The sequence below is a fragment of the Bombina bombina genome, chromosome 6, assembly GCF_027579735.1.
Source record: "Bombina bombina isolate aBomBom1 chromosome 6, aBomBom1.pri, whole genome shotgun sequence".
NCBI lineage: Eukaryota > Metazoa > Chordata > Amphibia > Anura > Bombinatoridae > Bombina > Bombina bombina.
The window spans coordinates 325,372,997-325,388,992 of NC_069504.1; the positions used below are offsets into that span (position 1 = coordinate 325,372,997).

The 15,996-nt window shown below is 37.4% G+C and overlaps 1 protein-coding gene across 1 annotated transcript in view; it reads right to left on the minus strand.

The window, feature by feature from the left end:
* Positions 1-15,996, minus strand: part of LOC128664413 (dynein axonemal heavy chain 3-like) — a 2,586,207-nt gene that overhangs the window by 1,675,592 nt on the left and 894,619 nt on the right. Inside the window, exon 32 of the mRNA XM_053719244.1 lies at positions 2,248-2,418. Within this exon, the coding sequence (XP_053575219.1) occupies positions 2,248-2,418 (171 nt within the window). The remainder of the gene's footprint in view (positions 1-2,247; positions 2,419-15,996) is intronic.

Genomic DNA, 15,996 nt, shown 5'->3' on the forward strand with positions numbered 1-15,996 from the left:
TTATTAGAATAGCGGTGAGCTCCAGTCAGCAGATTAGGGGTTAATAATTGAAGTTAGGTGTCGGCGATGTTAGGGAGGGCAGATTAGGGGTTAATACTATTTATTATAGGGTTAGTGAGGCGGATTAGGGGTTAATAACTTTATAATTATAGCGGTGCGGTCCGGTCAGCAGATTAGGGGTTAATAAGTGTAGGCAGGTGGAGGCGACGTTGTGGGGGGCAGATTAGGGGTTAATAAATATAATATAGGGGTCGGCGGTGTTAGGGGCAGCAGATTAGGGGTACATAGGGATAATGTAAGTAGCGACGGTTTACGGAGTGGCAGATTAGGGGTTAATAATAATATGCAGGGGTCAGCGATAGCGGGGGCGGCAGAATAGGGGTTAATAAGTGTAAGGTTAGGGGTGTTTAGACTCGGGGTACATGTTAGAGTGTTAGGTGCAGACGTAGGAAGTGTTTCCCCATAGGAAACAATGGGGCTGCGTTAGGAGCTGAACGCGGCTTTTTTGCAGGTGTTAGGTTTTTTTTCAGCTCAAACAGCCCCATTGTTTCCTATGGGGGAATCGTGCACGAGCACGTTTTTGAGGCTGGCCGCGTCCGTAAGCAACTCTGGTATCGAGAGTTGAAGTTGCGTTAAATATGCTCTACGCTCCTTTTTTGGAGCCTAACGCAGCCATTCTGTGGACTCTCAATACCAGAGTTAATTTAAAGGTGCGGCCAGAAAAAAGCCAGCGTTAGCTACGCGGGTCGTTAACGACAAAACTCTAAATCTAGCCGATAGTGATTAGGTTTAATTTTTTTAATTTTTGATAATTTTGTTTATTATTTTATGTAATGTTAGATTTTTTTATTTTTTGTAATTTTAGCTTAATTAAAACTTATTTTTTTATTTTTTAAGTAATGTTAGCTTTTTTATTTTAATTGTAGTTTAGGATTATTTTCATTTATGTAATGGGGTAAATTTAGGGGGTGTTATGTTATGGGGCTTAGTGATTAGTTATTTGCGTTAGGTTAATTGCGATGTGGGTTAATGGCGGATTAGGGGTTAATATTTTAATATTTTAAATTGATAGTTTGCGTTGTGGGGGTATTGCAGATTAGGGGTTAATAGATTTAATAGACAGTTTGCGTTGTGGGGGCATTGTGAATTAGGGGTTAATAGATTTAATAGACAGTTTGCGTTGTGAAGCATTGAGGATTAGGGGTTAATAGTTTTAATAGCTAGTTTGTGTTGTGGGGCATGGCGGTTTAGAAGTTAGTACATTTATTATAAGTTGCGATGCGGGGGGGGGATGGCGGATAGAGGGGTTTTGCGTGTCAGATTTCAATGGGAAAAAGGTCTCAAAGAGCACCTTTTTCCTGTTTTGTACCTAGTTGAGCTGGGTGTAATTTTTGTTAGTGTATCGGCAGCCTCAGACAGTGTATTTACGGTTTGCACGGGCATTGCAAACCGGGTATAATTTAAAGATTAGCGGCTTCCTATACTTTAGGACACGATAATGTTTTCGGCAGCCGGAGTCCGGTTACCGAATTTGGGTTGTAATGGGCCATTGGAAGCAGTCGATAAACGATATTGCTTCCGACAACTTATTTATCGGTTTGCGAGTGCACGCAAACAGAATTAGGGCTCAATGGAAACTAGCCCTTTGTCGGATATATTCCGACAAATGACCTGAAAGGGTTAATGATTCAGATAGAGCATGCAATTTTAAGTATCTTTCTAATTTATGACTACTTCTCTTGCTATCTTTATTTTAAAAAAAAAGGAATTTAAAGCTTAGGAGCCAGCCCATTTAAGGTCCAGCATCCTGGATAGTGCTTGCTTATTGGTGGCGACATTTAGCAAACCAATAAGCAAGCATAACCCAGGTTCTCAACAAAAAATGTGCCGGCTCTTATGCTTTACATTCCTGCTTTTTAAATAAAGATAGCAAAAGAACAAAGAAAAATTGATAATAGTAGTAAATTAGAAAGTTGCTTAAAATTGCATGCGCTATCTGAATCATTAAAGAAAAATAATTGGGTTTAGTGTCCCTTAAACCTTATATTGGTATTCTTGTGAAATGAAGGTTTTAGTTTGAAAACAATGACAAAATAACAAAATAAACTTCTAACAAACCAATCAGATTTCATCCATTTAAACTGTTATCAGCAGCTGATTAATAAAGAATGTATTGGTTAAATATTGAAGCTATCATTTTAGAAATGTCAGTCCTTTTATTAGTAGTCTTTTTTTATTCCATCTCACCTTCAGGTTGTCAGGTAACTCAGCTCTCCCTGCATACCCAGGATTCATTGTGATAAACACTGTACATGAGGAGTCCAAAGAGATTTCAGAATCTTCAAAGATAAAGGACTGCGCTTGCTCTGAAATTGCACGCTGAATTGTCTGGATTTGTTGAGCGACTACAGAAAGAACCTGAGACAAAAACATCATAAAAATTAATAAGAATCTTTTTTCATTATTTTTTAAAGGGATATGTAAAAAAAAAACTTTCATGATTCAGATACGACATGTAACTTTAAACAACTTTCCATTTTACTTTTATAATCAAATTTGCTTTGTTCTCTTGGTATTCTTAGTTGAAAGCGAAACCTAGGTAGGCTCATATGCTAATTTCTTAGCCATTGAAGGCTGCCTCTTATCTGAATGCATTTTGATATTTTTTTCATATCTAAGAGGGTGTTAGTTCATATGTGCATATAGATAAACACTGTGCTCACTCCCATGGAGTTACCTAGGAGTCAGCACTGATTGGCTAAAATGCATGGCTGTCAAAAGAACTGAAATAAGGGGGCAGTCAGCAGAGGCTTAGATACAAGGTAATCACAGAGGTAAAAAGTGTATTAAAATAACTGTGCTGGTTATGCAAAACTGGGGAATGAGTAATAAAGGGATTATCTATCTTTTTAAACATTGCAATAATAGTTCTGATGTAGACTATCCCTTTAAGTACCTTTAAGAACAATGAACATATTAAGATTTTAATATAAAATATTTACTTATGCTTTGTAAAATAACTTTGCAATGTGCCTTTATAATTATTTCCCCCTTTCATGTAATTTTATCTCTGAAATGTGTGTATGTGCTAATTTTAAGAACTTAAAACCCACACTCTAGAATTATCAAGGCTACCCCTGCTACATAATATTTCCCTTCTTCACTTTATCAGATAACAATTGCAAAACAATGCAGTTTACACTAGCATTGCTATGGCTACCGTTGTCTATGGTTCATAATCAATGTTGGTTCTTTTAAATTAGTATAGTGGTAGATGAAGTTTGTATATTGAAAAACTATTGCATTAAATAAGATGTAAATATGGTTTTAAAATGTATTGACTTGGATGATATGTTATTATATAGAAAGGTAAAATAAAAGTCTTGTTATTACAAGGTGTTTAGTGTACCTTAACTTTATTAAAGGACATTGAGATTACAAAACTTTTCTTTACTCTTTTAATTAATTAACATATTTACAAAGTTTGAAAATGTTTTGAATATAGTAACACCTTGCTTGCTGCAATTGTTTTTAAATGGCCAAAATCACTTATCACTTGCCATATTTAAAGGAGCCAATCCAAAATGTATTACCAGAGTAAATAAGGCTTGACATTGTAATTTTGTCAGCAAAACTTGGAAGGTTTTGCAGGATCTTATGTTAATACCTCTGCTGAGGCCAATTAGGACAGATATACAGCAGGATTACACTAGTAAAGTCTGCAATGTGCACTTACAATTCTCATAATTGGAAAACCTACAATTTTCAGAGTTCAATTACTGAAAGGGGGCAAAATATATAATAAAGGTTTGTTACGTTTTTTTTAAATTCTGCATAACTAAACATTTTCTATGCCCGATGGCATTACTAAATTAATCAAAATTATGTGATTTTTTTTTTTAAATAGCAACTCTAAAAACTTGTTGCAGTTGCAAAGAACCTCCAAGAATGTCCAGTGTTTATGAAGTACAATAATATCAACTTTACAATAAATTGGGATCAAAGATGGTTTAAAGGGATATGAAACCATAAAATGTTATTTTGCCATTTAGACAGAAAATACAATTTAAAAAATGTTTCATTACTATTGTATTCTTTGTTGAAGAGATACTTAGGTAGGTGTCTTAAAATGATTGTAAACTTTAAATAATCAAATGCCATAAATGTAATCTTTGCCATTAAAAAAAAGTATATGTGTACCTTTTTGTTTTTAATCCATCTGTGACAGAGTTAAATTAGTGCATATAATAATGCTCCTATAACATGTTATGCCGGCTCACAATTCCAGTGCACATCCAATCAACATGCGTGTCAGTTGACAATCTTAAAGTCTAGCCCCTTTAAATCCCATAGAAAGTTTATGTAGAGAGTGGGTGTGACTGCTCTATACATCTCAGCCCAGCCAAAAAAGGAAATGAAGGGGGGCAGAGGAACAGACAACACCAATTATGATTATAAATCTTTTATTATAAAATATATATACAGTTTTTAAAAAAAAAATTATGTGGTTTTACTTGCAAAATATATTTTTTACCATTACTTTAAGCACTACATGGCAGGAAATAGTTCTGCAATTTAGTTTTCTTGCTAATGAAAAACCTTCTTGCAAACCTGCTGCCATATAGGGCTCCAGACACGGGCAGGCTCCTGAGCTTAACTTCCCTGCTTTTACACAAAAGATAACAAGAGAATAAAGAAAAATTGACTATAGAAGTAAATTAGAAACTTTTGAAATTTCAGCCTCTATCTAAATCCCAAAATATGTTTGGGGGGTTTCATATCTCAAATCAGATTCACCTAACTAGATTGTTTAGCTAAACATAAAGAAGAAGCAAATAATGTTAAAGGGACATAATACTCATATGCTAAATCACTTGAAACTGATGCAGTATAAGTGTAAAAAGCTGACAGGAAAATATCACCTGAGCATCTCTATGTAAAAAAGGAAGATATTTTACCTCACAATCTCCTCAGCTCAGCAGAGTAAGTTCTGTGTAAAAAGTTATACTCAGCTACTCCCAGCTGCAGGTAAAAAAAAATAAAAAAAAATGAAGAAATGAACAGCAGCCAATCGGCATCAGCAGTGCTGAGGTCATGAACTCTTTTACTGTGATCTCATGAGATTTGACTTAACTCTCATGAGATTTCATAGTAAGCTTCCTTTGCCTGATTGGTGAAATAATATGAGAGTGCACAATGCTCATCCCTTCTGCTGTCCTAGGACAGACACACTAAAATGCTGCTTAGAAATCCTTTACAATGGGAGGTGGCTACTGAGGAACTTTTGAGGTAAAATATCTTTCTTTTTTACATAGATATGTTCAGGAGATATTTTCTAGTCAGCTTTTTACAGCTATGCTGCATCACTTTCAAGTGTTTAAACATTTGGGTATTATGGCCCTTTAACATTAAGTTTTTTCTGGGTGAGAGAGAAAGAAATGGATAGTACCTTAAAGCTGTTATATTTTAAAATTGCCATACTCAAATCTACTAAGATTGTATTGTTTTAAATTGATTACAACTTACTACATAATTAGATACAAAATGTACTCATTTTTATGTCATATTTCATAAATAGCAGCAATTTAAGTTAATATGCTTTACTATATTTCATATAAAATACTAATACAAATTCATTGTAAACTGATTAAAAGTTTTTTTGCCTCACCTTTTAATATTTAGTGAATACTCCCAAGCAAGCTATATTTATAAAGCCATTAAAAAACTAGAAATTAAAAAAAAACACATTATTGTTTAAACTTACATGATGGACACAGAAACAATGTTATTTTTATTATACTTTATTTATGAAATGCCAACATATTCCGCAGCGCTGTCCAAGGGTACAATTAATTTAAATAAAACAATGATGTAAAACTTGTAAGAGACAGGACAACATTTACAAACACATACAGGAGGAATTGAGGGCCCTATTCCTGTTGGAACTTACAATCTAGAAATAGATTTTATTAGTGTAAATTTAATATAACCACATCTGCAACAAACATACCTAACTGTTTTAAAGAATATTAATTTCTTTTAGCCTGGAATAATCATCTGAGTATGTCAGTTCTGCTTTCCTACAGACCAAGATGAGCCATCTATGACCTTAGACGATAGGGAAATCTCCTGCATTATGTGAAAATATATACATTTATTTCTGTGCCCAATTATATCTGTTTCTCTTTTGTCCCAGTTTCCAAAAGAATGAAGTTCTAATTCCAATTCCATTTTTTGTGCTTCCCAAAAGTATGAGGTTATTGAGTTAACATAAGTATAAATCTTGTATTAAGACAAACAGTCATTAAATCAATATGAGAAACTCTCCTTTCTTAAATATGAGAAAGTTCTGATTGAAAGGTCATCCTACCAAATGCTTTTTGCACAGAAGCAATCATATTGCATTAATAAAATGGTGAATATTTCCCAAAAGAACCAATTTATATATCCTTAAATATTTTTTTAAACTAAAGCTTTTATATTTGTCTCATGATAAAGTCCTATGTAGCAGTGACCAGTTAAAAATGTGGTATCCAGAATGTCACCTTGAGTTGACATTATGAGTATACTAAAGGCAAAATGTATCATTATTGCAGATGGACAGGTTCGCAAATATTGAACCTGTCTACCTGCAATTGCCACTTGCAATGCTGTATCAGGCGGGGAAAATTAACATTGCAAAATAGGTTTATTGTGCATTGCCAACCAATTGCACAAGAGCAGGGGATGTCAATCACCCTGAGCGAGTGAGTGCTGAGGTGATTGATCTTGCCATTTCTGTGGTGGCGGGGAAGCAAAAGAAGTAGTTTCTGCATCTTAAAGGGACACTGAACCCAATTTTTTTTCTATCATGATTCAGATAGAGCATGTAATTTTAAGCAACTTTCTGATTTACTCCTATTATCAAATTCTTTTCATCCTCTTGGTATATTTATTTGAAATGCAAGAATTTAAGTTTAGATTCCGGCCCATTTTTGATTAACAAACTGGGTTGTTATTGCTGATTGGTGGGTAAATTCACCCACCAATAAACAAGTGCTTTCCATGGTCTGAACCAAAAAAATAGATTGGATGCCTTCTTTTTCAAATAAAGAAAGCAAGAGAAGGAAGAAAAAATTATAATAGGAGTAAATTAGAAAGTTGTTTAAAATTGCATGCTCTATATGAATCACGGAAGAAAAATATGGGTTCAGTTTCCCTTTAAATATGTGGCTGCAGGCTCGCTCATGTGATCCTGCTTCATATAGCCTCAAAAGCTGCAAATAGAGCTTCTTAAACGTACCCTTAAGAGCTTCCCTAAACGCACAAGCCATTCTAACAGATAAGCTGGGAAATTATGCTTCATTCTCATTATACTAATATTTCTGGAAACTGCTGTATTCTGTTATTGGCATGAGCAGTTTGTTATTGCTTATGCCCAGCAGACTTCAAAGCCAAGGCTTACATATGCTTGGCCCATTGGCATACTCTGCTACACAGAGCTTCTACATTGTTTTCTCCAGCAATTTAAGAGTTAAGAGGAGAAAGTTTGCACACAAGCAGCATGTTTTGTCACTCAAATAGCTCAGTGTTCTGAGCAAGTCTCTGCTGCTTCACGTATCTTCCATTTATTTTCTTAGAGGTAGCAGTCTGAGGTTTGCTTCACCTTTGTTGTAAGAGTATAATTTCCTATTATATTATTTTTTTTATTACATTATGAAGTCTGTGCTGTTGTATAAACATCTGTTTTCAAGTTCAAGCTGCAAGTTTGTGCTGTTCATTAAGGAAGTTTGAATATTGCAACTTCCAATTAAAAAAAACGCTTTTTAAACTGCTAATTCTATTGACAATGAACACTCTATTGTAATGTATGTCTCTCCTTCCTATATAAAAATGTATGTTACACCGCTTAATGAGATACACAGCTCTTAAAGGGACATTACAATTTTTGAAATGGTAATATAAAATGATCAATTGTATGCACAAAAAATCTGCAAAGGACTTCCGGAGGGCGGGCACTGAGCAAACAGCTCAACTTCAGAGCTCTGTGTGACTCCGTGTCTGGACATCAACAAGGCTGGAGATAACCATCTCTCCCCCACCGAAGGACATCTAGCACGAGAAAGTGCAAAGTGACAAAATCTCTATGCTTCCCCGCGGCCATATTGGCCTTCTCATAGTGTGCTGGAATACTGAAAACCTTCAATAAGTTCTGGGAGCCAGGAACGAAGAGAACATCGGATTGCAGACTGCGGTTGGTCGGTCCCCACACCGCATACCACTAACACTTCTCTGGGCATTTGGGGAAATCTGGGCAAGATCACTAACACACTATACTGGCGCGCAGACCCGCATCGTACCAGCTGCCAGACGAATCTATGAGAGGAGATTAGATCAGGCCACCGACAACACGGATGCAGATAAGGCGACAAAACCACCAACTACTGGATTTGTGGGCGACAGTCAGGCGTTTTCTTGGCTATGACAACCAGAAAGCATAGGAAAAAGGAACGAAACCACTAGCGCCATCTTGGCAAATCGCTGAAACGGCTGCCAACTCTGCATAGGATCATTGCTTCTGTTAAGCCTGACACAGGATACTCAAGATCACGATGCAAAAATTCCAGCCAAGATTGATCTGATAAAGTACTGCTCTTCCTGATTGCATACCCCCTAATGTAGAGCCACCTTAAAGGAACAAACTCCATAGAGGGTACACTAGTCTGCATACACATAAATCACTGGGAGGTATCTGGGAAGAACTGGTGTGTACTGTCAGGGGATGGAACACTCACTTTGATATGCTGTGTGGAAACAAGACTGAACTTGCACTTTGCAACACCAGCTGCCAGAATAACGTGTTTTAGAACAGACTCCTACTGTTGCTCTTTTATTAGTCATCTAGCTGTAACACAGACACAGTGGGCAGAGCCAACACTGAGGTCTTCGCTTGCAAGCATCCTCTGCAATCTTTAAGGGCCCCACTGAGATTTTCACCCTGAGTGTGGTGGTTCTTCATATACCACAATACATTACTGGCCATGTACTCCTTATATATCATAACATCCTGTTTCCACACGGCCATTTAAAGCTTATCATGAACGATTACAGCCTGTAAACTGTGTTGCTTTTTTGACAGTTGAACCTGAATATATTTTCTGTGAGAACTCTGCATAGGAATTACATGCATACAGGGGTTTGATATCTGCTGTACACAATATTGAAGAAGTATAGATTACATTGTCTTACAGCTTGTTTCTTTTTCTCTGAATAGTACTCTGTCACAAATTGCATGAAGTACTGTAGACCCCTGTATTTTATGGATAAATTCCTAGAACCCTCTAAAATGTCAAGTAAAGGTAAATCTGGTTATAGGTAACAAAAGAGTAACCTAGATAGCTTAGCTAATTCCTCAAGTAAAAATTGGGATACCATGTCTGACCCCAAAGAATCTCATGCTATAGTACAACAGCTAACCTCCCTATTCATGCTTAAAATGGATAATATTCAGAAAAGTTTAGATACTTTAGCTGTAGAGGTCAAGCAAATAACTACTTGTTTTAATGAAGTGGAGGAGAGGGTCTCAGAGTTAGATGATTTTAATGTTATGCGCACTAAAAAGGTAGAGGATTTGACACATCAGAACCAGCTGCTACACCAGTGCCTGGAAGATCTGGAAAACATATCCAGGCTGAATAATGTGGGCCTACCTGAATCTGTCAAACCCTCAAAAATAATACACTTGATTGAATAAACTCTGCCAACCTTACTAGGTATAGCTGAAGGCATTCACAGGGGTAGTGTGAAAAGAGAGCGCATAGGGTAGGGCCAGAAAGACAAAATGCCAGAGAGGGCTTACCCCTTAGACAGGTGATGATTACATTTTTACATTTTAGGTGCAAGTACAGGTGTTACGGGTCTGTCACAGACACCGCTCTTTAAAGTTTGAAAATGCCAAACTCCTACTTTCCCAGGATTACTCCACGGAGTTGATTAAGAAACAAGAGAGAGTTCTCTGCAATTTGCTCTACTTTGAACAGAGAGGCTGAATGGTATACTTACTATATCCTGCTAGGCTGAAACTGATGACTGCTAATGGCCCCAAATTCTTTGACTCACCCTTGGAGGTTCAGGACTTCCTAAGGGGGACTCAAACATGGCCAGACAATCCTCCCAATGGAGCAATGCATATTGATCCTGATTGAAAAATGATAGGGCCACATGAGGGTCTAAATCTAAAGTCATCTTTATGTACTTAAAGGGCCATAATACCCAAATGTTTAAACACTTGAAAGTGATGCAGCATAGCTGTAAAAAGCTGACTAGAAAATATCACCTGAACATCTCTATGTAAAAAAGAAAGATATTTTACCTCAAAAGTTCCTCAGTAGCCACCTCCCATTGTAAAGGATTTCTAAGCAGCATATTAGTGTGTCTGTCCCGGGACAACTGAAGGGATGAGCATCGTGAACTCTCATATTATTTCACCAATCAGGTAAAGGAAGCTTACTATGAAATCTCATGAGAGTTATGTCAAATCTCATGAGATCACCGTAAGAGTTCATGACCTCAGCACTGCTGATGCTGATTGGCTGCTGTTCATTTCTTCATTTTTTTTTAATTTTTTACCTGCAGCTGGGAGCAGCTGAGTATAACTTTTTACTCAGAACTTACTCTGCTGAGCTGAGGAGATTGTGAGGTAAAATATCTTCCTTTTTTACATAGAGATGCTCAGGTGATGTTTTCTTGTCAGCTTTTTACAGTTATACTGCATCAGTTTCAAGTGATTTAGCATATGAGTATTATGTCCCTTTAAGCTTTCATACTGCGGTTTTTAATAACTGGGTACAAATTGAGGCTGCCTATAGCGCTGATGCCTTCTTTTATAGTAGGTACTTAATATTGAAATCACGGTAAACTACGCTTGGAGTGAGATCTTTGGCATTATTCTTCTTGCCATACTAAGGATAACTGTTTTGTTTGAGATATCATTGTTGACACTCCTTAATGTATTACAAAAGACACTGCCTTGGGAAAATGAATGTTTATGCCAACATGTAATGCTAAAGGACTCAATGTGTATATCAATGTTGTTTTTATTGTTGCTTATTTACGTAAACGTTTGTGTGTTCTCACTGTTGGGATTAGTTTTGGGCCACTACAAGCACCAAAATGTTGCTCCCAGTTATCACACATCTCATAGCGCAGCTCGCTCTATCACAACGTTGCATAACCTTAAAAGAGTCTCCTTCATTGCTCACTGTCTGGGGAATATGTTGCGATTTGGAAATCCCAATAGTGAGCACACAAATCCTCATGGATTAGCTTTGCTGATCTGGTGTTTATTTCAAATGTTATTACTGTTATTAATTAATGTGAAACCTATATTTTTTTTACTGGGATTTGCATCTACTTGCTACTATGCTAGGTATGTGACTACACATACTATGTGGAGGGTGGACCCTCGTGGCCAAGCCGATCTTTGGGACCATTGGGAGCCTGACATGCTTTTTACCTCTATGTTTAATCAATGGGTCATTGGTGTTTACCATCATGACTCCCCAATGAAAGAGGTATACCTAAAGTATTAAACATTGGGCGGACCAATAAAGGTCTGAAATATATTATAATTTGATTATTTTTTCCCCTCTGTCCTTCCGATCTTACTGCCCTTGATAAATATGTCTGTTAACTGTAGTACAGATGTCAACTAAGATAGTTACTTGGAATGTGGGTACACTCAACAGTAAAAAGAAAAGCCATACTCACGCATCTACATAGACTGAACACTGACATTGCTTTCCTACAGGAGATGCAATTAACTGATAGTGAACATGACAGGCTGAAAACAGACTGGGTTGGTAATATTTCTTATGTGTCCCACACTAGCTCGAGTAGAGGTTTGGTTATTCTTTTTGGTAGACGACTGGCAATAGATATCATTAAAACACACAGGGATGTGGAAGGCAGATACCTCATTGTACAAATCAAGTTAGGTCTTCAGGTATAAACCCTTTGAAATATAAATGCCCCCAACCAGAAGAGCTCAGCCTTCTGGAATTATATTATACAGACTCTAACAGCTTATTTAGACACTCATATCATACTGGGCAGGGATTTCAACTTAGCCCCCAACCGTGCATGTGACAGAGTAAGAATTACAGGGGCTCCCCTGGGAGATTAACGACCCAAATACAAAGGACGATTTTAAAAAGCTTCTTTGACAATTTGACCTCAGACTTGGTATTATGTGATATTTGGCGACTGTGCCACCCAAAGGGTAGGGACTTTTCCTGACTCTCAAAAGCCAAAGCTTTGCTGTCCCAGATAGATCTCTTTATGATCTCGGACTCTCTTATTTCACTAATCCAGCAGGATAAGATTCATGATGTTCTCCTGTCTGATCATGCGCCATTTGAACTTACACTTCACCCCTGTGAACATCCTTTTAATAGGAATACTCTACAATTCGCAACTTATTTGAGCACCTCTGAGCCCTTCAAACCATTTTTAACGCAATCATGGAATTACTTTTATACTGATAACATGGCACATCTCGACAATCCCCAATTGTTCTGTGAGACTGCAAAAACAGTCCTGACAGGCAACATTATCTCATACCTAGCTAACTCTGCCCCAAAACTCAGCAAAGGTATGTGACCTTGTAAAAACTATTAGCTGCAGCTTATCAAGCGTATTGCTCATCTCAATCTAGAGAACTGTATGACAATTATACTGCAATTAAAGAAGATCTGGATGCCTTTCTGGCTCAGCAAGCGGCTTCTGGTCTGATTAAAACAGCTTCCAAGTACTATTGATTTGGGAACCGGTCTGGAAAAATGCTGGCCTCCATAGTGAAGGCTCGGACAGCAAAGAGTGATGTAGCCTCACTGAAATATGAAGGGAGAACATACACTTCTAGAAAAGATATAGCAGGAGGATTTACAAAATATTATTCTTCCCTCTACTCCAAAAAAATGGCATGCCCTGCTGGCACTAAAGATTCATTCTGGGCCTCAGTACGCCTGCCTCAGCTCACACAAGATCAGTTAGAACAGCTAAACTCCCCTATCACTACCATAGAGCTGAACGATATAATATCCAAAATGGCTCTGGGCAAGGTGCCGGGACCAAATGTCCTCCCTATTGAATTTTATCATTTATTACAACCTAACGTCTCAAGGGTCCTATTGGCCTCATATAACAGATACTTCCAAGATGGGATTTCTCCATCTACTACATTTTTCAGCTTCACATATCACACTAATTCCCAAAGCGGGTAAGGATCATTCTTTGCTTGAATCCTACAGACCTATTTCGCTATTGAATGCCGATTATAAGATCTTTATGGCTGTTCTTGTGGGACGTCTGAAAATTCTTCTCCCTTCGCTTCTTCACAATTATCTGATGGTATTTGTCTATAAAAGATTATTAGCAGTTAACCTGAGAAGGGTACTGCAGGTCATTGACTACTGCTGGAGGTGGGAAAGGGAGACATAGAAATGAATTATCGGAGGCCTTCCTGCTTTCCTTGGATGCAGAGAAGGCCTTTGACCGCATAGAGTGGGATCATCTAATTGACACCAAGTCGTTTCCATATCAGGGACCTTTTGTACAAGTTATTCAAAACATATATTCACAACCAATAGCACGCATTATTACTAATGGGATTTTCTCTACAGACATTTCATTGCAGCGGGGTATGAGGCAAGGTTGCCCCTTGTCCCCACTGCTCTTTGATCTGAGCTTTAGAGGCATTGGCCATTAAATTAAGACAAATCTTCCCAGGCCTCTCGGTGCATGGTAAACCCCAAAAGTTGGCTCTTTATGCTGACAATATATTGCTGTTCATGGAGGACCCCATCAGACATGGCAAAGTCGGAAATCCTATGGCTGAAAAAGCACACTGACAGTCATGTGAATTACCCTTTCACGGTGGTTGGGAACAAGCTCATATATCTTGGTATTAATCTTTTCATTGCCTTTATGAATTATCTCAAAGCAGTGTGTGGCTCTTTGTAATCAGCTACAACAATGGAGATCTCTCCCGTTGTACCTCATGGGGAGAATCAGCCTCATAAAAATGGTCACTCTGCCACTTATATTATACTTGTTGCTCATGTTGCCATTCCTGATAAATAAAAGGGATCTTGGCGCTCTGAACCAAGCTATTAAAACGTTTGTCTGCCATGGATGCAAACCTCGCATAGCGGCTAAAAACATAATTTATGTAAGAACTTACCTGATAAATTCATTTCTTTCATATTAGCAAGAGTCCATGAGCTAGTGATGTATGGGATATACATTCCTACCAGGAGGGGCAAAGTTTCCCAAACCTCAAAATGCCTATAAATACACCCCTCACCACACCCACAAATCAGTTTAACAAATAGCCAAGAAGTGGGGTGATAAGAAAAAAGTGCGAAAGCATAAAAAGCAAGGAATTGGAATAATTGTGCTTTATACAAAAAAATCATAACCACCACAAAAAAGGGTGGGCCTCATGGACTCTTGCTAATATGAAAGAAATGAATTTATCAGGTAAGTTCTTACATAAATTATGTTTTCTTTCATGTAATTAGCAAGAGTCCATGAGCTAGTGACGTATGGGATAATGACTACCCAAGATGTGGATCTTCCACGCAAGAGTCACTAGAGAGGGAGGGAAAAAATAAAGACAGCCAATTCCGCTGAAAAATAATCCACACCCAAAATAAAGTTTAAATCTTAAAATGAAGAAAACTGAAATTATAAGCAGAAGAATCAAACTGAAACAGCTGCCTGAAGTATTTTTCTACCAAAAACTGCTTCAGAAGAAGAATACACATCAAAATGGTAGAATTTAGTAAAAGTATGCAAAGAGGACCAAGTTGCTGCTTTGCAAATCTGATCAATCGAAGCTTCATTCCTAAACGCCCAGGAAGTAGAAACTGACCTAGTAGAATGAGCTGTAATCCTTTGAGGCGGAGATTTACCCGACTCAACATAAGCATGATGAATTAAAGATTTCAACCAAGATACCAAAGAAATGGCAGAGGCCTTCTGACCTTTCCTAGAACCGGAAAAGATAACAAATAGACTAGAAGTCTTTCGGAAATTCTTAGTAGCTTCAACATATTTCAAAGCTCTAACTACATCCAAAGAATGCAATGATCTCTCCTTAGAATTCTTAGAATTAGGACATAATGAAGGAACCACAATTTCTCTACTAATGTTGTTAGAATTCACAACCTTAGGTAAAAATTTAAAAGAAGTTCGCAACACCGCCTTATCCTGATGGAAAATCAGAAAAGGAGATTCACAAGAAAGAGCAGATAATTCAGAAACTCTTCTAGCAGAAGAGATGGCCAAAAGAAAACAAAACTTTCCAAGAAAGTAATTTAATGTCCAGTGAATGCTTAGGTTCAAACGGAAGAGCTTGAAGAGCCCCCAGAACCAAATTCAAACTCCAAGGAGGAGAAATTGACTTAATAACAGGTTTTATATGAACCAAAGCTTGTACAAAACAATGAATATCAGGAAGAATAGCAATCCTTCTGTGAAAAAGAACAGAAAGAGCAGAGATTTGTCCTTTCAAGGAACTTGCAGACAAACCTTTATCCAAACCATCCTGAAGAAACTGAAAAATTCTCGGAATTCTAAAAGAATGCCAGGAAAAAATGATGAGAAAGACACCAAGAAATGTAAGTCTTCCAGACTTGATAATATATCTTCCTAGATACAGATCTACGAGCCTGTAACATAGTATTAATCACAGAGTCAGAGAAACTTCTTTGACTAAGAATCAAGCGTTCAATCTCCATACCTTTAAATTTAAAGATTTGAGATCCTAATGGTAAAAAAGGACCTTGTGACAGAAGGTCTGGTCTTAACGGAAGAGTCCACGGTTGGCAAGAAGCCATGCGGACAAGATCCGTATACCAAAACCTGTGAGACCATGCTGGAGCCACCAGCAGAAAAAATGAGCATTCCTTCAGAATCTTGGAAATTACTCTTGGAAGAAGAACTAGGGGCGGA